This window comes from Macaca mulatta, chromosome 15, assembly GCF_049350105.2.
Source record: "Macaca mulatta isolate MMU2019108-1 chromosome 15, T2T-MMU8v2.0, whole genome shotgun sequence".
In the NCBI taxonomy this organism is placed as follows: domain Eukaryota; kingdom Metazoa; phylum Chordata; class Mammalia; order Primates; family Cercopithecidae; genus Macaca; species Macaca mulatta.
This window is the reverse complement of record NC_133420.1, coordinates 66,039,311-66,061,944: the sequence shown is the minus strand read 5'-3', so window position 1 is coordinate 66,061,944 and position 22,634 is coordinate 66,039,311. Positions and strand designations below refer to the sequence as shown.

At 42.5% G+C, this 22,634-nt stretch overlaps 1 protein-coding gene and 2 long non-coding RNA genes across 12 annotated transcripts in view; 2 read left to right on the top strand and 1 right to left on the bottom strand.

Annotated features, from left to right (window-relative positions):
• Positions 1-22,634, top strand: part of NFX1 (nuclear transcription factor, X-box binding 1) — an 84,167-nt gene that overhangs the window by 28,609 nt on the left and 32,924 nt on the right. For 5 of the 10 annotated variants that reach the window (XR_013404781.1, XR_013404779.1, XR_013404780.1 and 2 more), the window contains exons 8-12: positions 1,796-1,895; positions 1,976-2,193; positions 11,422-11,519; positions 15,352-15,382; positions 21,325-21,404. Coding sequence is in view for 7 of the 10 variants with exons in the window: in XM_015117560.3 (XP_014973046.2) it covers positions 1,796-1,895; positions 1,976-2,193; positions 11,422-11,519; positions 15,352-15,382; positions 21,325-21,404 (527 nt within the window). In the remaining 3 variants the exon portion in view is untranslated. Of the gene's footprint in view, positions 1-1,795; positions 1,896-1,975; positions 2,194-11,400; positions 11,545-15,351; positions 15,383-21,321; positions 21,405-22,634 lie in introns of all 10 variants that reach the window. The other 5 variants (XM_015117559.3, XM_015117558.3, XM_015117554.3 and 2 more) reach the window with 5 other exon arrangements.
• Positions 2,575-5,247, bottom strand: LOC144334670 (uncharacterized). The gene is made up of 2 exons (XR_013404788.1): positions 5,040-5,247; positions 2,575-3,142 (listed from the first exon to the last, which is right to left on the bottom strand). It is a non-coding gene; the product is annotated as an uncharacterized LOC144334670 (long non-coding RNA).
• Positions 2,677-9,887, top strand: LOC144334668 (uncharacterized). The gene is made up of 2 exons (XR_013404786.1): positions 2,677-2,938; positions 8,470-9,887. It is a non-coding gene; the product is annotated as an uncharacterized LOC144334668 (long non-coding RNA).

Sequence of the window (22,634 nt, the reverse complement as noted above, 5' to 3'; positions counted from 1 at the left end):
TTTGTTCTGTTTGAGCAGAAACTTATCAAAGAAAAGCCTACTAGCAAAAGCTCCCAGTTGCCAGGGTTTCTTTACCAGTTCATTGATTCTACAAATATTTAGTGTATTTTCTGAATCTTTATTAATTTATCAAATCAGTTTTTACTAAATGAACAAGTGAGTTTTAGAATGGGGGATGAAATTGCATATAGGCCAGGTGAAGTGGCTCACACCTGTAATCCCAGCACTTTGGGAGGCCGGGATGGGCTGATCCCTTGAGCCCAGGAGTTTGAGACCAGTTTGGGCAACATGGCAAAACCCCATCTCTACAAAAAATACAAAAGCTATCCAGGTGTGGTGGCATGCACCTGTACTCCCAGCTGCTTGAGGGGCTGAAGTAGGAGGATCGCTTGAGCCTGGGAGTTTGAGGCTGCAGTGAGCTGTGTTCACATGACTGCACTCCAGCCTGGGTGACAAAGTGAGGCCCTGTCTCAAAAAAAGAAAAGAAAAGAAATTGCGCATGTACTTACTGGAAGATGGAATGTGTATTTTAAAAATAAAGAATCCTTGAATCTTAAATTCAGCTAATTTAAAAAAAAGTCAAGGCAGGCACAGTGGCTCACTGTAATCCCAGCACTTTGGGAGGTCGAGGCTGCAGTAAGCTGTGTTCATACCACTGTACTCCAGTTGGGCAACAAAGAGAGACCCTGTCTTTAAAACAAAAAAAATCGAGAATCTTGATTATTGCCAGACGTGGTGGCTCACGCCTGTAATCCCAGCCCTTTGGGAGGCTGGGGTGGGTGGATCGCCTGAGCTCAGGAGTTTGAGACCAGCCTAGCCAACATGGTGAAACCCCATCTCTACTAAAAATACAGAAATTAGCTGGGCGTGGTGGTGGACCCCTATAATCCCAGCTACTTGGGAGGCTGAGGCAGGAGAATTGTGTGAACTGGGGAGGTGGAGGTTGCAGCGAGCCAAGATCACGCCACTGCACTCCAGCCTGGGTGACAGAGTGAGACTCCGTCTGAAAAACAAAAAGTCTTAATTATATCTTCAATGATTTGAGGCTTTCCTTTTCCCATGTTTCAGTGAAACTTTTTGGTTCTGTTTAATGTACGATTTTATTTTATGACTATTATTTTTAATGCCTTATTAGAAGGTTTCTATTTTATTTTTATTATATACATGATTTTTAAAATTTGGTATGTTTTTATAATACTGTGTTTATTCTGATCATTAGAGCTTATACTCTCATGCCAATTTTTAAATTCCTTTTTAGCAATGGGGACCTTTTTACAAGCGTTTTATGTAAACCCTGACATAAAGTATGAAACCTGTGCTTCTTGGGTTGAAATGAGGATGGGAGATCCAGATGAGAGCTCCTCCACCACTACTGCCAGCTTAGCTTGTCCATCCCCTGTAACATCACCAGAGGACCCCCAGGGGCCTCACAGTGAATGGTGTTCAACCATGGCCTTAGGACCAGATAGTGTTCTCTTAATTAAAAGGTTGCTTCACTCTGATGCTGTTCTTGGAATGTGCTGCAGAGGCGCTATGATATATTAATAGTTTGACAAGGCCTTTTTTATTTCTTCCTATGGTAAAGCTCTTAGGTGGGTCTTAGAGCTGCTGTATAGACTCTACTTATTTCTGCATAAGGTCTGATCAGTACTCTATTGGCCTCCCAGAGTGCTGGGATTACAGACATGAGCCACTGTGCTGGGCCCGCATTTTGTATTTTCTTACAGATTATTTGGGATATTTTAAGAACCCATACATGTTACTAAATTTTTGTTTTTGAAATTTTCTCTTCAAGTATGCTATTGCGGCAGCACCTCCCGAGATGTGTTATGTGGAACCGATGTAGGAAAGTCTGATGGATTTGGGGATTTCAGCTGTTTAAAGATATGTGGCAAGTAAGGTTTTACATTTTCCTCAGTTGAACTAAAGCTGCACTTTATGCAACAATTATATAATAGTGTGTTCTTCTTAACAGGGACTTGAAATGCGGTAACCATACATGTTCACAAGTATGCCACCCTCAGCCCTGCCAGCCATGCCCACGGCTCCCCCCACTGGTGCGCTGTTGCCCCTGTGGCCAAACTCCTCTCAGCCAATTGCTAGAACTTGGAAGTAGTGGTCGGAAAACATGCATGGACCCTGTGCCTTCATGTGGAAAAGTGTGCGGCAAGCCTCTGCCTTGTGGCTCCTTAGGTAACTAGTAAGCGTAAAGTAAGCTTTAAAAATATTATTGTAAATGTTTGGCAGCAGTGAGTGCTTAAGCAACGTGGAAGTAAGTGCCAGTTACAATATCAGAGGTTTCTAAATATTATGATCAAATTTATGTAGGTACTTTTTCTTTCCTTCTCAAAATATGCTTGCGAAAACCCATACATTTGCCCAAGTGATCTCTCTGATTTAGGTATTTTATTGTTAACTCTGGACAACTGTGGTGAGTTACGGTTCCATAGGGGTTATGATTTCTCTTAGGAGCCTGTGCTATTATGAACGCCATATGTATTTATGCCAATCCAGGGTTCAGCAAGTGTTGAAAAGCATTTTCACATAATAGGAACATGCTAAACTAATTGTGGGTGAGACAAAGTCTCGCTCTGTCGCCCTGGCTTGAGTGCAGTGGTACAATCTTGGCTCACTGCAGCCTCCAACTCCTGGGCTCAAATGATTCTTGTGTCTCAGCCTCCCAAGTAGCTGGGACTACAGGCACACACCACCACGCCCAGCTAATTTTTGTATTTTTAATAGAGACGAGGTTTCGCCGTGTTGACCAGGCTGGTCTTGAACTCCTGGCATCAAGTGATCCGCCCACCTTGGGTTCCCAAAGTGCTGGGATTATAGGTGCAAGCTGCCGTACCTGGCCAAAAAACTAAAATTTTTAAGTACAGTAAAACCTCAGCCATTTAGATCATTCAAGGAATGTCAGTCTGTGTAAGTTTCCCATGTAGCTGAGGATAGCACCTATTCAACATCATTTTGAATGAATATTTTTCTTTTTTTTTTTTTTTCGGAGGTTTTTTTTTTTTTTTTTTTTGAGACAGAGTCTCGCTCTGTTGCCCAGGCTGATCTTGACTCACTGCAACCTCCACCTCCTGGGTTCAAGCGATTCTCCTGCCTCAGCCTCCCAAGTAGCTGGAATTACAGGCAACTGCCATCATGCCCAATTAAATTTTTTTTGTATTTTTGTAGAGACAGGGTTTCACCATGTTGGCCAAGCTGGTCTTGAACTCCTGACCTCGGGTGATCTGCCTGCCTTGGCGTCCTAAAGTGCTGGGATTATAGATGTGAGCCACCATGCCCAGCCGGATGAATATTTTTCTAAAATTTACATTTCATGTTTAAACAGAGGTTACTGAAGGTGTTGTGATTTCTCTCTTATTGACCCAGAGCCATCATTTTTATGAACTCCAGTTCCTTTATTACACTGAATACAGTGATGCCCTGGGCCTGCTGAGGTTGCTCAGACTAATGCCCCATACCACTGAGCAGTTCGAATTGTTGTATCTGCTCGTTGAAGCTTTTTGTTGTTTATATTCTTGTCAGTGCTTTTAGTATGTTTGCCTGTCTGCTTTTAGTGATTCCCCCTTTCTGATTTTTGGCTTCTAATTACTTGGATATAGAAACCAGAAAAAGTTCATTGGAATTAGATACAAAGTAATACTCTACTGAGCCTATCTGACTCAGTCTTTGAGGAGTATATGTCTGCAGTTTTGCAATGACTTGGCAACTTCTCTCCTGAGTGGGTGTTGAAAGACCATGCATTTAGAAAAAATGGTAAGTAGGCAACTGAGATTGAATAGGAAAATTATTTCTAAAACTAACCATGTATCTTCTGAGGTAAAGCTAGAATCTTTAGGTTTGTCTTCCATTTCATCAAAAAGAGAGAGTTCACGTTTCTTTCAAGTGCCAGCGTGAATCAGTGGGAACACCCTACTTAATCCTTTTTCTCAATCTGACCTTAAAGTTGTGTATAGAGGAGAAGTGCTGTCTTCTTATATTTTAATACACGTTCCATCTGCATTAGGAAAGCCAATCATCTGTTGGCTCTCTGCTTGCCATGAAATGTGTCTGTGATGTGGAGATCAAATGACTTCTAAATCAAATCCCCTTTCGGGAAGCACATGAGTCAGTTTTATAAGAATTTCACATATAATGACCAGAAATCCTACCCTGGCACTCACGTATCCTGTTGGTGATGAGAGAAGAAGGAAATGTGAAATGGGCAATGCAAAAGGACTTGAGCAAGAGAAGGGTAGTAGCTGGCAGCAACAGACCTTGGGATGGGGCAAGACCAGGTTAAGGGATAAAAGGGTACCTGCTATGCCTCAGCAGATATCATGGAAAACCTTTAAGGAAATAGGCTGAGTTGACTGAGAAGCTCAGAGACAAGCCTATGGCTAGTGATAACAACGACTGTCGGGTTTGTTCAAACCTAGCTTATCTATAGAAAGCTCGCTTAGGTCTTTTGGTATCCCACTCAGTAGGATATTTCCATCCCAGAGGCACAGCTTCAGTACAAGAGACTGGGTAGAGTTCTACTTTAAGGATGGTAGCATGAGGAGCTCCCATATATCTGCTTACCAGTAAAACAAACAAAGCTGGGGAGAACTATGAAAAAGCAACCATCGAAGCCAGGCATGGTGACTCATACCTATAATCTCAGCACTTTGGGAGGCCAAGGTGGGAGTCCAGGACTTTGAGACCAGCCTGGGCAACATGGCGAGACCCTGTATGTACCAAAAACATTTTTTATTCACCTGGGTATGGTGGCACGTGCCTGTGGTCCTAGCTACCTGGGAGGCTGAGGCAAAAGGATCACTTGACCCTGGAATGTTGAGGCTGCAGTGAGCCATGAATGCGGCATTGCACTCCAGCCTGACTAACAGAACGAGACCCTGTCTCAAAAAAAAAAAATCAACCCTTTAAAGTTTCTGGAGGCTGGGTACAGTGGCTCACACCTGAAATCCCCAACACTTTGGGAGTCTGAGGTGGGCAGATGACTTGAGGTCAGGAGTTCAGCACTAGCCTGGCCAACATGATGAAACCCCATCTCTACTAAAAATACAAAAATTAGCCAGGTGTGGTGGCACATGCCTATAATCCCAGCTACTCAGGAGGCTGAGGAAGGAGAATCACTTGAACCCGGGCGGGGGGCAGCAGTTGCAGTGAACTGAGATCGCACCACTGCACTCCAGCCTGGGTGACAGAGCAAGACTCCATCTCAAAAAAAAAAAAAAAGAAAAGAAAGTCTCTAAGAATTGCTCTAAGAGCATACATCAAATGAAGACATATTTTTTCAACAAAATCTACTAAAACTCTGGTAAACAACAGCAAGAGTCTGTGGCATTGAGCCCTAGCCAGTTCCTTCCTCCTCCCCTCAGCTCAGCTTGACAAATCTCTACTCAGGATAAGTGTGGACAAGAAGATGGGGCTTCTTCTCCCCTCAGCTCCCAGTCAGGTTTACTGTATCTCACTGGGAAGGCCACATTGTCAACATTTCTCTTCCCCTCCAACTCCAAGTTGAAGAGGCTGAAATTCTAGTGAGTGCAGCTGAGAGGTTAGGTCTCCCTTTCTCCACGAAGCTTACAGAATGGAGGCTCCATCCCATTTGCAGCAGAACTGGAGCCCTAATCGTCCTCACCTCAGCTCATTCGTAGGGCGGAGGTTCCACTGAGAGGAAGCAAGCCAAGAAGTCAGGAGGCTACTATCCCACCCAACACCCAGAGTAGTGCCTCAGAGACCTTTCCCAGGGGGAGAGATAGTTCATAACAAAGGAGAGCTCCGAAGTACTCTCCCAAGGAACTGACTTTATTTGATACAGTGTGGGGAAGTACAGGCCTAAGGACACTTTAGAAAATGATAGCATACCTTAATAAAGAACAGTAACTAAACTGTAGGCCATCTAGTTCATCAGAGAGAATCAGGGAAAGGTAGCTAAGAGGAGCCCTCCTCAGGTCTGAACAAATCTCAGAAGACTCAGACTGCTGAGCAATTGATGCCCTGGAACATTGTCAAAAACAATAGAACTGCAATTAATGGGTCATCGAGGCTGAGCGTAATCCAAATAAGGCACACAGTTTAACAGAGAGATCGGGGATCTAGACAAAGAGAGCCCTGCTTGAAACCACTGTCATTCCAGGGTCAGTTTGTACCCCTAAGGCTGTGCCATCCAAATGGCTTCATGCTGTAGGGAAAATAGACTTCACTGAAATAGTCTAGCCAAATCACAAAGCAAATAAATAAGCAACCACAACAAAAATAAGCTGTGGAGAGGGGAAGCAGTATCCAGAGTTGCTGTATTAGCTAAGATGTCTAGTTTCCAAGAAAAACTATGAAATATGCAAAGAAACAGGGAAAAAACAGGCAACAGAAACTGCCTGTGAGAGTGACCAGATGTCAGATTTAACAAAGACTTTAGGATAATCATAATAAATATGTTCCAAAAACTGGGTCGGGCATGGTGGCCCACGCCTGTAATCCCAGCACTTTGGGAGGCCGAGGCAGGCGGATCACGAGATCAGGAGTTCAAAACCAGCCTGACCAACATGGTGAAACCCCGTCTCTACTAAAAATACAAAAATTAGCCGGGCGTGTTGGTATGCACCTGTGGTCCCAGCTGCTCGGGCGGCTGAGGCAGGAGAATTGCTTGAACCCAGGAGGCAGAGGTTGCAGTGAGCCGAGATTGTGCCTGTGCAACAGAGCAAGACTTTGTCTCAAAAAAAACCAAATAAATAAATACCTTCAAAGAACTGAAGGGAAGCCATGCTTAAAGAGGTAAAGAAAAATGTGAAGATGATGTCTCATCAAATAGAGAATATTGATAAAGAGGCAGAAACTAATTTTTAAAAAGAGCCAAATGGAAATTCTGAAGTTTAAAAGTAGGATAACTGAAATGAAAAATTCATTAGGCTGGGTACAGTGGCTCATGCCTGAATCCCAGTGCTTTGAGAGGTGGAGGCAGGAGAATTGCTCAAGCCCAGGAGTTCAACAGCAGCCTGAGCACGTAGTGAGACCCTATCTCTACAGAAACTTAGGCCAGGCACAGTGGCTCATGCCTGTAATCTCAGCACTTTGGGAGGCTGAAGCAGGCAGATCACTTGAGATCAGGAGTTCGAGATCAGCCTGGCCAACATGGTGAAATCTCGTCTCTACTAAAAATACAAAAATTAGCTGGGCATGGTGGCACGTGCCTGTAATCTCAACTATTTGGAGGGCTGAGGCAGGAGAGTTGCTTGAACCCAGTAAGCGGAAGTTGCAGTGAACCGAGATCATACCACTGCACTCCAGCATGGACGAGAGAGTAAGACTCCATCTCAAAAAAAAAAAAAAAAAATTAAATTTAGGTGGGCATGGTGGCACACCATGCCTAGCCTGGGTGACAAAGTAAGACCCTTTCTCAAAGGAAGAAGAAAACTTCATTAAAGGGGCTCAATAGTAGATTTGAGCTGGCAGAAGAAACGATTAGTCAACATGAAAATAGATTGTAAGAGATTCGGCCAGGTGTGGTGGCTCGCAGCTGTAATCCCTGCACTTTGGGAGGCTGAGACAGGCGGATCACGAGGTCAGGAGATTGAGACCATCCTGGCTAACATGGTGAAACCCCATCTCTACTAAGCATACAAAAAAAAATTAGGCCTGGTGGCGGGCACCTGTAGTCCCAGCTACTTGGGAGGCTGAAGCAGAAGAATGGCGTGAACCCGGGAGGCGGAGCTTGCAGTGAGCTGAGATTGCGCCACTGCACTCCAGCCTGAGTGACAGAGTGAGACTCCATCTCAAAAAAGAAAAAAAGAAAAAAAAAGAAAGATTATATAACCCAAGGGACAGAGAGAAAATATAATAGAGAAATGAACAGAGCCTCAGAAATGTGGGACGTGTTTAACTGTATCAGTGTACATGTAATGGGAATATGAGGAGGAGAGTAGAAGCAGAAAAATATTTGATGAAACAATAGATAAAAACTTTCAAATTTATTGATAAAAACTTTCAAATTTATTGAAAAACACTACACATCCAAGAAACTCAGTAAACTCCAGGTAGGAAAGAGATCCACACCTAGACACATAATAAAAATGCTAAAAGTTAATCATAAGGAGAAAGTCTTGAAAGCAACAAGAGAAAAATGACTTATCACATACAAGGGAACCTCTGTAAGCTTAACAGTGGACTTCTCGTCAGAAACAATGGAGAACATGTAACAACCAGAAGGCAGTAGGATGACATACTCAAAGTGCTGAAAGAAAACTGGCAACTGGCCGGGCGCGGTGGTTCACACCTGTAATCCCAGCACTTTGGGAGTCCAAGGCGGGCAGATCACGAGGTCAGGATATCGAGACCATTCTGGCTAACACAGTGAAACCCCGTCTCTACTAAAAAATACAAAAAATTAGCTGGGCATGGTGGCGGGCGCCTGTAGTCCCAGCTACTCAGGAGGCTGAGGCAGGAGAATGGCGTGATCCCGGGAGGCATAGCTTGCAGTGAGCTGAGATCACACCACCGAACTACAGCCTGGGCAACAGAGAGAGCGACTCCGTCTCAAAAAAAGAAAAAACTGGCAACCAGGAATCTTACATCTCATGTAACTAACTTTAGAAAATAAAGATAAAAACAAAAGTTATTGCTAACAGGCAGACTTGCCTTACAATAAGTACTAAAAGAAATTCTTCAGGCTAAAAGCAAGTAAACGCGAATAGAATTTCAAATCCACATGAAAAAACAAAGAGCACTAGTAAAGATGATTATGTAGTTATAAAAGGCAGTATAAATGCGTATTTCTTCTCAACTGATTTAAAAAACAACTGTGTAAAATAATATGTATATAATTATATTTTTAGGCCTGTAACCTGTAGAAGTATATTTGATAATTATAGCATAAAGGAGATAGATGAAATCAAAGTTGTGTTAGAATAAGAAAATGATACCAGATCACAACTCAAACCTACAGGAACAAATGAGGAAAGCCATAAGTGGTAAATTTTTTTAAAAAAGGAGGGCTAGGCACAGTGACTCACACCTGTAATCCCAGTGGGAGGCCAAGGTGGGCAGATCACTTGATGTCAGGAGTTCGAGACCAGCCTGACCAACATGGTGAAACTCCGTTTCTACTAAAAATACAAAAATTAGCCTGGTGTGGTGGCACATGCCTGTGATCCCAGCTACTCGGGAGGCTGAGGCACAAAAATCGTTTGAATTCAGGAGGCAGAGACTGCAGTGAGCCAAGATCGTGCCACTGCACTCTAGCCCAGGCAACAGAGCAAGCCTCTGTCTTTAAAAAAAAAAAAAAAAAAAAAAAAAATGGCTAGGCACAGTAGCTCTCACCTGTAATCCCAGCTACTCAGGAAGCTGAGGTGGGAGGATCACTTGAGGCTAGGAGTTCAAGACCAGCCTGGGCGACATAGTGAGATTCAATCCCTAAAAGAATTTTTTTAAATTACTCAGACATGATGGTATGTGCCTGTAGTCCTACCTACTCGAGAGGCTAAAGCGGGAGGATCACTTGAGGCCAAGAGTTCAAGACTGCAGTCAGCTATGATCATGCCACTGCCTTCCAGCTTGAGTGACAAGAGTGAGACCCTGTCTCCAAAAATAAATAAATAAAGCTGTAAATATGTCTATTTGTTCTCTTTCTCAGCTTCTTTAATAGATATAACATTATATAAAGTATGACAAAGCAGTATTGGGTTTATAGCATATAGATGTGATACATATAACAATAATTGCACAAAAGGGGAGAAGGATAGAGCTGGGTAAGGGTAAACTTTCTATATTTTATGGGAGTTAGTATCAATCTGAAGTAGTTCTGATGAGATGTATATGGTAAGCCTCAGGGGGCCATTAAGAAAATAACTCAAAAGATGTAGTGAAAAATATAATTAAAGGAATTACACTATAGAAAATATTGACAAAATGCAAAAGAAAATAGGAAAGGAGTATTAGAATAACAAAAAAGACATGAGACTTATAGAAAACTAAAAATCACAGACATAAGTCCAGCTATACGAGTAACATTAAATGTGAATGAATTAAGCAAAAGCAGAGATTTTTGAGTTTTGATTTATCTATTTTTTATAGAGATGGAATCTCACTCTATTTCCCAGGCTGATCTCAAACTCCTGGGCTCAAGCAGTCCTCCCACCTTGGCCTCTCAAAGTGCTAGGATTACAGGCATGAGCCACTGTACCCAGCCAAAAGCAGAAAATTTTTAGACTGGATTTAAAAAACAAGATCCAACTGTATGCTCTCTAGAGTCTTGCTCTGTTGCCCAGGCTGGAGTGCAGTGGCGTGAGCTTGACTCACTGCAACCTCCACCTCCCAGGTTCAAGTGATTCTTCTGCCTCAGTCTCCTGAGTCGCTGGGATTACAGGCAGGCGCCACCATGCCTGGCTAATTTTTTTGTATTTTTAGTAGAGACAAGGTTTCACCATGTTGGTCAGGCTGGTCTCAAACTCCTGACCTTGTGATCTGCCCGCCTTGACCTCCCAAAGTGCTGGGATTACAGGCGTGAGCCACCACACCAGGCCCTGGAGACAATCTTTATAGTCAAAGATACAATGAGGCTGAAAGTTAAAGAATAGAAAAAGTACACCATGTAAACAGTAGCCGTAAGAGACTCCAGGTGATCCCCATAGGGTCCTGGAAACAGGACTTGTCTTAAACCTAGTCATGGATGCAGGCACCACCAGATATTCACAGAGCTCAAGTCAGTGAGACTGTGGATCATGGCTTCTGATTATTTATAATCCCCAGATGACTTCCAGAGTCGAGAGCATTCCACTAAAGTCATCCATGGCTACAATTTTAAGGAGATTCAAGTCTACACTGGAGATGTGGGGCCTGAGGAAAAAGAAGATTTATTCTTCATTTTTGTTTTGTTTTGAAACAGGATCTTGCTCTGTCACCTAGACTGGAGTGCAGTGGTGCGATCACAATTCACTGCAGCCTCAACCTCCCATGCTCAGGAGATTCTCCCACCTTAGACTCCAGAGTAGCTGGGACTGTAGGCCTGTATCACCACCTCTGGCAAATTTCTTGTTTTTGTGCTTTTTTTTTTTTTTGATAGGCACAGGGTTTCACCATGTTCCCAGGCTGATCTCGAACTCCTGGGGTCAAGCGATCCTCCCACCTCGGCCTCTCAAAGTGGTGGAATTATAGGCATGAGCCACCACACCTGGCCTTTTTTTGACTTAGGCAAAACATCGTGTACTTTAAAGCATATTCCAGTATCTAATGCTAGGCCCTGAAATTGTCAGAAAAGGCCCAGTCTGCCAGATGAACGGAAGATAGGGAAGAAGCATTGACTGCATCCTTCCCTCAACTCTCATTCTGGAGTTGCAGGGCATGGAGGGGAAGACCAGTGTGGCTAGCAAATTTGGGAGTATGGAAATGAGTAGTTGCAATTTTCATTTCCAGCTCTTTTCGTTTTTATTAAAGATTTCATTCATACCTGTGAAAAGCTCTGCCATGAAGGAGACTGTGGACCATGCTCTCGCACATCAGTTATTTCCTGCAGATGCTCTTTCAGAACAAAGGTAAATCCTAAACAATGCTCGAGTTGTTGCCATCAATGTTTTCTTTAAAATGGTGGTTATGGGAGGGGAGGAATCAAAATAACCTCAGTAGGATAGGTAGGGGAAGTGGTTGTGGCACTCAAGGTCCAGAGGCCAATAGTGGGATAAGGCAAATAGATCACTCTACCAAATACAGGTATGATAGCCTGAAAAGAGGAACAATAGCACTGTTGCAAGGAGTCAGCCAACTAAGAAGTTAGAGGAAGCAGTCCATGTGACCACCCACTTGTGATACCAACTTTTGATACCAATTGAAAGTTCAGTGGTCCCTAAGACCACTTGAAAGGCTTGATAATTTGATAAAAAGGACTCACTGAACTTGCTGATGGTTACACTTATGGTTAGAGGTTTACTACAAGGAGGTTACAGTTTTATTACAAGGAAAAGGATACAAATTAAATCAGCCAAGGGAAGAAGTATGTAGAGCAGAGTCCAAAAAAGTACCAAAGGTGGAACTTCATTTGTCCTTTCCCTGTGGAGTCAGGAAAGTATTACTCTCTCTGCGTCAGTGTGTGACAGTGTACATGGAGTATTGCCAACCAGGAAAGTTCACCCAAGCTTGTGTGTTCAGTTTTTATTGGTGCTCTATTGTGCAGTCATAGTTGACTGCCCATGTGGCTAATCTCAGTCTCCAGTGTCTCCAGAGGTCTACTGATAGCATGTGACCCAAAGCCCCTGCCCTAAAACTGTCCAGTGTGGCCAGCCTGCTCCTAAATCACATAATTGGACTATCCAGTGACTCAAGACTCCAGGCAAACAATGACACTTCTATCAGACATGGCATTCCACTAGGCTTAGAGAGTACCTCTCAGAAGCCAAGTGCAAAGGCCAGACTCTCTTTGAGTAAGGTTTAATTCTTCACCGTACAACTGTTTTGTACAACTGTTTTGTCAGTTTCTACTTTCTGGTGAAAGCCTGGATAGTTTTTATTTTTCTTTTTTTAAAATTTTGTTTATTTATTTATTTTGAGACACAGTCTCACTCCATCACCCAGGATGGAGTGCAAAGGCGCAGTCTCGGCTCACTGCAGCCTCCACCTCCCAGGTTCGAGTGATTCTTATGCCTTAGCCTCTGGAGGAGTTGGAATTACAGGTGCACTCCACCATACCCAGCTAATTTTTGTATTTTTAGTAGAGACGGGGTTTTGCCGTGTTGGTCAGGCTGGTCTCAAACTCCTGACCTCAAGTCATCCTCCTGCCTCAGCCTCCCAAAATGCTGGGATTACAGGTGCACGCCACCACACGTGGCTAATTTTTGTATTTTTAGTAGAGATGGGGTTTCACCATGTTGGCCAGACTGGTCTTGAACTCCTGACCTCAAGTAATCTACCACCTCAGCCTCCCAAAATGCTGGGATTGCAGATGTGAGCCACTGCACCCAGCCTGCCTTGGATAGTTTTTATCAGACTTTATGTTATCAGAAGTCTTCAGGTGATTCAACTTGGAGAACACACTGAGTGTTGATTTATCCTGCTCTTTGACCTACCTGGTCATTTCAGTGTCTATCAATGTTTGTCCCAGTAGAGTACAAGCCAGGGTGGAGACAGAATTCTGAACCGTTGGTTCTGTTAAACACAATGCAGGGTCTGGCAGCATCTGACTTGCAGATAATTCTGAGGATATAGTCCATAAATGGGAAGCTAGTTTAACCGGAAAGCTTCAGAAAAAAAGGGAAAATTAGTGTAATTTACATGTTACAAAAGTTGTATAATCATGTGTGGGTTTTTTTCCTGAAAGAAATTACAATATACATGGGATAGTAGAGGCATTTTGAATGTCAGGTATGGGACCACTTTGTACTTTGCAAATATAATATTAAAGTCTGTGAGATGCTGTGATTTGGCAATCATAAATTTAGTAATGCCCAGAGATGCTCTTCGTGATCTTTGTGACTGAAAATTATAAGCAGGGTTGGGACATACAAGCTGGAAGTGGCTGCTGTCAGTTTTCTTCATTCTCCCACAATCCCTCTCTCTATCTCTACGTTTTCTTGCTTCTCATTGACTCTTTGTCCTCACTCCCTCTAATAGCAGACTCCATGGCAGTGAGTGTATTCTTGAAAAGCTATGTGTAAACTGAATTTTTGCAAGTAAAAGTCCTTAAATTACAGGAGGAGCTCACTGTCTATACAAACTGCTAAACCTGTTTGACAAAGTAAAAAAATCTCTTCAAAAAGCTGATAATTGGCTGGGCACGGTGGCTTATGCCTGTAATCCCAGCGCTTTGGGAGGCTGAGGCGGGCGGATCACGAGGTCAGAAGATCGAGACCATGGTGAAACCCCGTCTCTACTAAAAATACAAAAAATTAACCGGGCACAGTGGCGGGCGCCTATAGTCCCAGCTACTCCTGAGGCAGGAGAATGGTGTGAACCCAGGAGGCGGAGCTTGCAGTGAACCAAGATTGCACCACTACACTCCAGCCTGGGTGACAGAGTGAGACTCTGTCTCAAAAAAAAAAAAAAAAAAAAAAAGCTGATAATTATCACCTCATTATTTAACTAGATTTTTCATGAATATGGATTTTTCATGACATGGTTTTCGTAATGGAATGGGCTTTTTCACAGAAGTGAGTTTTCTAGATAAATAAAACTTATTTCTTAAAACTTCAAAGGTTGTTTTCATTTCATCACTTTGGTGGGACTCTGATAAATGTATGCTGTGTCTTACTATGTCTTAATAAAGCATGCTATATTTAAATCTTTATGGTAATTCATGTGTAGGAGTTTATGGGAGTTCTGCCTTTCCTGACATTTGTAGATAACCTCTCCTGCATATCATTTCTTCTGTATAATCCAGTGTTCACTGATGGGAGCGTTAACCCAGTTTCATGAGTTAATGCCCATAAAATCACTTTTGCTTTATATCTGTAGAGAGCATATAGGGAACTTTTTCATATCACCAGTCCCAGGCACCTCATTTTTTTTATCTGAAATGTATATTTTCCAGCCAAGAACCTTTTATTACTTAGGCCTCTTCACATCTGTTATCAACTCCAGTAGCTGCTTTTTTTTTTTCCCCCCAGGATAATTTTTACTAGGAGGGGACTTTTAAAGTCATTTTTCTCATTTCTGTCATTTCTGAGTACATGGCAACCTGTAAATGACATCAAAGCCAAAATCAGATGTAGAAGCCAGGCAGCTAGCCAGACTCATTCTACCCCAAGCGACTGACTTGTTTCCCACATACTAGCGTCGCTACCCACGTTTTTTAGGATCATGCCTCAGCAAAATTACATGATAGACCTTTTAGACCACTCATATGTAATGGAAGCCACAGTAATAAAACTTCAGAGGCCAAACCAAAGATCTGCTTTATTTCACTTTGCTATAGTTTGGTGGTATTGTCAGGTGTGCTCTGAAGTGTGTAGAGCCGTTTGTCCCTGCATGGTACAGATTGTTACCTGTTTTCAATTCTTATGTCTGCTTTTTATGGCTTTTTCTGTCTGTACCCTTGTTAGGTAATGACTTCTCTTTCCTTTGCATACCCTTAGCAGCCCCTCTTTCTATTCAGATTTTATAATTGTTAGTCTACTGTGAATTTGGAGACCAGACCACAAAGATTGTTAGAATTGTATTTTCATGAAAAGTCTGTAAGCCTGGAGTCCTCTTGCGAGTAAAGCTCATTCGTGTAGGGATTAGGCTCACTCCAGGCATGGCAAGTGAAGTTGGTGAATAAGTGACTATCAGAGAAGTATGGGATATTTGGGATATTCTTGTTACCTTTGGCATTATATTATAGTTGTATTGTTTTAATTATTCCTAAAGTAGTTACTGTTTCTTTTTCTTTTTCCATAGGAGCTTCCATGTACCAGTCTCAAAAGTGAAGGTATGACTGGGTTGGGGCATGAGGGAATTTTTGGGATGCGGGTATCTTCACTTTGGTAGGGAGTTGGGTTATGTATTTGTCGAAATTCAGCAAAGGACTGCTTAAGATTTGTGTATAACTTTCACCTCAATAGGAAAAAATTATAAATTGAATTCTGTTGATGAAATGCTGAAAAATTTAAGCTAAGTATACTCATGTCTACAGCTTGCTTTGAAATGCATTAAAAAAGAAAATTAGTGGGTAGCTAGAAGAATGGATATATATATATGAAAAAGTATGTTAATGGTAGAATCTAGATATGGGCATATGGATGTTCACTGTAAAATCGTTTGAACTTTTTTTTCTTTTGAGACGGAGTCTCACTCTGTTGCCCAGGCCAGAGCGCAGTGGCGCGATCTCGGCTCACTGCAACCTCAACCTCCCAGGTTCAAGCGATTCTCCTGCCTCAACCTCCCAAGTAGCTGGGATTATAGGTGCGCACCACTACACCTGGCTGATTTTTGTATTTTTGGTAGAGACGGGGTTTCACCATGTTGACCAGGCTGATCTCTAACTCCTGACCTCAAGTGATCCACCTGCCTCAGCCTCACAAAGTTCTGGGACTATAGGCATGAGTCACCGCACCCGGCCTTAATTCCTGTTTTGATGACCGTCACATACTCTCGTTGAAACCGCTTTAAAACCTTTTTGGAAAAGTGATGGAAGATAAGGATATGCAAAATAAAAGGTCTTATTGTAGTCAGAAAGCTAGCTGTATCGGTTAGGAAGCTTCTAGATGCAGGTATCCAAACCCAAGAAAAAGTGACTTTTACGATAAGGGTATTTACTGTCACACCTAATAGGAAGTCTGGAGGCAGAACAAGTCTGAGATTGGTTAATTTTAAGCTCAGTGATTTCCAGGACTTCAATTCAGCTTCTCTGTGGTTTTCTTGATTTTCTCCTTGTGGGTATGTCAGCTACTGCAACTTCACACATTGGGTCTCTGCCCAACAACATCTTAACAAAATCCATGAGGAGAGTGTTGATCTTCTCTTCCTATGTAAGAGCAAGGAAAACAGTCCTGAAAGGTTCTCAGTACACTTTGTGTCCAATGCTTCTACCTAAACCTGTCACTAGCAAAGTGAACGGAATTACCCTGATGGGTAAAGCTAAACAACATCCACCCCTGGAACTGAGGAGCACGCTGGCCTCCAATTTCTGAACAAAATTAAGGCTGTCTTTGCCTGAAAGAGGAGAGTGACTGGGAGGTACCCAGCAATATCTGCCTCAAAACCGTATTTAAACTTTTGGTTCAGTGTGCCATCTGTATCAAGGAAAAAAAGTTTGGTTATTAAAAACATAATTTGGGTCCAGGCATGGTGGCTCATGCCTGTAATCCCAGCACTTTGGGAGGCCATGGTGAGTGGATCACCTGAGGTCAGGAGTTCAAGGCCAGCCTAGCCAACATGGTGAAACCCCATCTTTACTAAAAATACAAAAATCAGCCAGTTGTGATGGCGCACATCTGTAATCCCAGCTACTGAGGAGGCTGAGGCAGAAGAATCACTTGAACTCAGGAGACAGAGGTTGCAGTGAACTGAGATCAAGCCATTGCACTCCAGCCTGGGTGACAGAGACTCTGTATCAAAAAACAAACAAGAAAAACATAATTTGGGCCAGATGCAGTGGCTCACATCTGAATCCTTATGCTTTGGGAGGCCAGGGCTGGGGGATCACTTAAAGCCAGGAGTTCAAGACCAGCCTGGGCAATACGCTGTCTCTGCAAAAAAATTTTAAAAGTTAGCCAGCCATAGTGGCACGTGCCTGTAGTCCTAGATACTTGGGAGGCTGAGGCAGAGGATTGCTTGAGTCCAGGAGTTTGAGGTTGCAGTGAGCTGTGATTGTGCCATTGCACTCTAGCCTGGGTGACAGAGCGAGACCCTATCTCTAAAACAATAAAACAAAATAATAAAAACATAATTTGAAAAAATTACAAAATTAATACACTTATGAAGTTTAAAGAAAAAAAGAATATAAAGCAAAAGGTGAAAATTTACCGTCTGATAGTAGTTTGTCAGATAAGGTTCCAGGTCTTTTTCCCTATTCATACAGATGTATAAACATGCCAGCATAGTTTTGTTTTTCCCCTAGATTTAGGTTCATGCTAAAGATACTGTCTGCAGTTTATTTTCCCTCACTAATATCTCAAAGACATATTTCCATGTCAGCATGCATAACTCTTGCTCTTGCAGAGTATTCTGTATATGGGTCTACTATGTCATAGTTCACCATGGCCCTTTTGGTGGTCATTTAGATTGTCTCCAGTTTTTCCCCATTACTAATAAGCAGGAACCGTCCTGTCCCACTTTTTATAACTTTACGATGCAAAATTTCAGCCATATGTGAAAGTGGTATAATGAATCCCCACATACCTATGACTTATCATCAGTTGTCAACATTTTGCCTCTCTTGTTTTCATCCATCCCCCTTCCCAACATTTTATTTATGCTGGAGTACTTTGAAAACAAATCTCAAATATCATTTCGCCCATAAATGCTTCAGTGTTTAGCCCACGTTTTTTTAGTTGAAATTCACATAACATATAATTAACCATTTTAAATGTACAGTTCAGTGGCACTTAGTCCTTTCACAATCTAGTTCCAAAACATTTTCTCTATCTTACTTTTTTCTTTTTCTTTTCCTTTATTTTATTTTATCTTACTTTTTTTTTTTTTTTTTGAGACATAGTTTTGCTCTTGTTGCCCAGGCTGAAGTGCAGTGGCGCGATCTTGGCTCACTGCAACCTCCGCCCCCTGGGTTCAAGCGATTCTCCTGTCTTAGCCTCCTGAGTAGCTGGGATTACAGGCACCTGCCACCATGCCAGGCTAATTTTTTTGTATTTTTAGTAGAGATGGGATTTCATCATGTTGCCCAGGCTGGTCTCAAACTCCTGGCCTCACGTAATCTGCCTGCCTCGGCCTCCCAAAGTGCTCGGATTACAGGCATGAGCCACCGTGCCCAGCCTTTTTTAAAATTTTATTTTAAAAATATGTAGAGACAGGTTCTCACTATGTTGACCAGGCTGGTCTTGAATGGTTGGCCTCAAGTGATCCTCCCATGTTGGCCTCCCAGAGTGCTGGGGAAAAACATTTTCATCACCCTGAAAGGAAACCGTGTATTAACTAAGCATTTACTCCCCACTCAGCCCTCACCCGGGTAACCACTAATCTGCTTTCTATCTGTATGGATTTACTATACTTCATCTAAATGGAGTCACAATATATAATCTTATGTGCCCCACTTCTTTCACTTAGCATGTTTCAACTTTTTGGCCATTGTGAATAGTGCTGTTATGAACATTTGTATATGTGTTTTTGTTTGAATACCTATTTTCATTTCTTTGGGGTATATACCTAGGAGTAGAATTGCTGGATCCGATGGTAATCTTGTGTTTACTTTTTTTGAAAAACTGCCATTCTGTTTTCAACAGTGACTGCACCATTTTATATTCCTACCAGCAATGTATGAGGGTTTCGTTTTCTCCACATCCTTGTCAATACTTGTTATTTTCTGAGTTTGTTTTTGTTTTTGTTTTTGTTTTTTTGAGATGGGGTCTCACTCTGTTGCCCAGGCTTGGAGTGCTGTGGTGCAATCTCGGCTCACTGCAAACTCCGCCTCCCAGGTTCAAGTGATTAAGCTGCCTCAGCCTCTCGAGTAGCTGGAATTACAGGTGCCCACCACCGTGCCTGGCTAATTTTTGTATTTTTAGTAGAGATGGGGTTTTACCATGTTGGTCAGGCTGGTCTCGAACTCCTAACCTCATGATCCACCCGCCTCAGCCTCTCAGAGTGCTGGGATTACAGGCTTGAGCCACCACAGCCGGCCATTTTTGGGGTTTTTAAAATCATAGCCATCCTAGTGAAGTGATATATCACTACCACATGATATGATGTCTCTGATATTTCATTGTTGGTTTTTAAAATATATTTATTGTTTGAGACAAGTTCTCTCTCTGTCGCCTAGACTGGAGTGTAGTGGCAGATCACAGCTCACTACAACCTTGATCTCCTGGGCTCCAGTGGTCCTTTCACACCAGCCTCCCAAATAGCTGGGACCACAGGCATGCGCCACCATGCCCATGGCTTAATTAACTTTTAATTAAGTTTTAAAAACTTAATTTTTAAAAGTTTTTGCAGGACTGGGTGCGATGGCTCAAACCTGTAATCCCAGCACTTTGGGAGGCCAAGGCGGGCAGATCACTTGAGGTCAGGAGTTTGAGACTAGCCTGGCCAAGGTGAAACCCAGTCTCTACTAAAACTACAAAAAATTAGCCAGCATGGTGGTGGGCACCTGTAATCCCAGCTACTCGGGAGGCTGAGGCAAGAGAATTGCTTAAACCCAGGAGGCGGAGGTTGCAGTGAGCAAGTTTTTGTAGAGACAGGGTCTCATTGTGTTGCCCAGGCTGGTCTTGAATTCCTGGGCTCGAGCAGTCCTCCTGGCTCAGCCTCCCAAAGTGCTAGGATTACAGGCAGGAGCCACCATGCCCAACCACACTTAAATTTTTGATAGAAACATACATGCAGCCAGCCTTACACATCCACGGGTTCCATATCCATGGATTCAACCAACCATAGATTGAAAATATTCAAAGACAAATTTGTAAACAAATTACATCTGTACTGAACATGTACAAAATTTTTTCTCATCATTTTCTAAACAATAACTATCTAGATAGCATTTATATTGTATTTGGTGTTATAAGTAATCTAGAGAAGATTTGAAGTATAAAGAAGAGTGTGCATAGGTTATATGCAAATATTATACCATTTTGTATAAGAGACTTGAATATCTGTGAATTTTGATATCCAAGGGAGGTCCTGGAATCAGTCCCCCATGGACTGCAAAAGTTTGTACACCCATCTACCAAGATGAGTGTGCCTTTTTCTCCACATCTTAAACCCTACCATTGCTATTTTTTTAAGACAGTTTTAAAGGTGAAAATTGATATTTTAATATGCATTTTCAGCTGGGCAGAGTGGCTTACACCTGTAACCCCAACATTTGGAAGGCCGAGATGGGAGGCTCATTTGAGCCCAGGAATTCGAGGTTACAGTGAGCTATGTTAATGCCACTGCACTCCAGCCTGGGTGACAGAAAGACACCCTGTCTCTTTAAAAAAAAAAAAAAAAAAAAAAAAAACTGACGGCCTGGCATGGTGGCTGACACCTGGAATCCCAACACTTTGGGAGGCCAAGGCAGGTGGATCACCTGAGGTCAGGAGTTCGAGACCAGCCTGGCCAACATGGCGAAACCCGGTCTCTACTAAAAATACAAAAATTAGCCGGGCGTGGTGGCACAAACCTGTAATCCCAGCTACTCGGGAGTCTGAGGTGGGAGAATCGCTTGAACCTGGGAGGTGGAGGTTGCTGTGAACCAAGATTGCACCACTGCACTCCAGCCTGGGCAACAGAGTGAGACTCTATCTCAAAAGAAAAAACAAAGAAAAAAAAAGAGAGCAAAAAGGCCAGGCACAGTGGCGCATTCCTTTAATCTCAGCACTTTGGGAGGCCATGGGAGGCGGATCACCTGAGATCAGGAGTTCAAGACCAGCTTGGACAACATGGTGAAGCCCTGCTTCTACTAAAAATGCAAAAATTAGCTGGCTGTGGTGGCGGGCACCTGTAAGCCCAGCTACTTGGGAGGTTGAGGCACAAGAATCACTTGAACCCAAGAGGCAGACATTGTGGTGAGCCAAGATCATGCCACTGCACTCCAGCCTGGGCAACAGAGAGAGACTCCATCTCAAAAAAAAAAAAAAAAAAAAAAAAAAAACTGCATTTACATTATTACAATTGTATTATTACTATTGTAATCTTTTAGCTTATAGTCACTCAAATATTTGTGGAATGAATGTTCATATCCTTTGCCTGTTTTTCTTTTTTCTTTTTAATTGGCCACAGCAGATGCTACATTTATGTGTGACAAGCGGTGTAACAAGAAACGGTTGTGTGGACGGCATAAATGTAATGAGATATGCTGTGTGGTAAGTGGACTTATTAGGCGTAATCAGATTCCATTCATCCAGGGGCTGGGCTTCTGGAAGCCTGAGCCACGTGGAGAATGCAGCCCAGATTTAAAAGTCATTGGTATGGGCCCCTAAGCAGCAGTCAAAGAGCTCTCATAGTGTCCCCATAAGCTCTCTATAAAGAGACAGACTGGGCCTTTTTAGTCTCACCCAGGTCAAGAAGTCAGCCAGTGGCATCTAGTAGCAACACAGAGGAAGAGAAAGAGGAAAGAGAATGCCTCATACCCCAGAGCCCAAGACCCCTAGGTGAGCACACAGTCTTCTGCAGGAGATTGTGTGTTGTCCCAACACAGACTGGACTTAGCAACTTGGGCTTCAGGTTTCATGTACTGCTTGTCATGTACTGCTTGTCATGTACTGCTTGTCAGTAGGAAAAATTATTATGACATTTTTAAAAAAGATTTTTAAAAATAAAATGTTTATTTAAAATATTTGCTTTTATGGAGCTAAATAAAGCACTAGCTGGCTATTCGTACTCTGTTATCTAATATACTCTTTTATATATTAAAAAAAACAAGATAACATATATGTAATATATGACATAACATGTATGTATAAACGTGTATGTATATGTATGTATGTATTAGTCCATTTTCACACTGCCAATAAAGACATACCCAAGACTAGGCAAATTACAAAAGAAAGAGGATTAATGGATCTACAGTTCCAAGTGGCTGGGGAGGCCTCACAATCATGGTGGAAGGCAAGGAGAAGCAAATCACATCTCACATGGATAGCAGCAGGCAGAGAAATAGAGTTTGTCCAGGAAACTTGGCCTTATAAAGCCATCAAATCTCATGAGACGTATTCACTATCACGAGAACAGCACGAGAAAGACCTGCCCCCGTGATTCAGTTACCTACCACCAGGTCCCTCCCACAACATATTGGAAGTCAAGATGAGATTTGGGTGGGGACACAGCCAAACTATATCATTCTGCCCCTGGCCCCTCCCAAATTTCATGTCCTCACATTTCAAAACCAATCATGCCTTTCCAACAGTCCCCCAAAGTCTTAACCCATTTCAGCATTAACTCAAAAGTCTACAGTCCAAAGTCTCATCCAAGACAAGGCAAGTCGCTTTGCCTGTGAGCCCGTAAATTCAAAAGCAAATTAGTTACTTCCTAGGTACAATAGGGGTACAGGCATTGGGTATATACAGCCATTCCAAATGGGAGAAGTTGGCCAA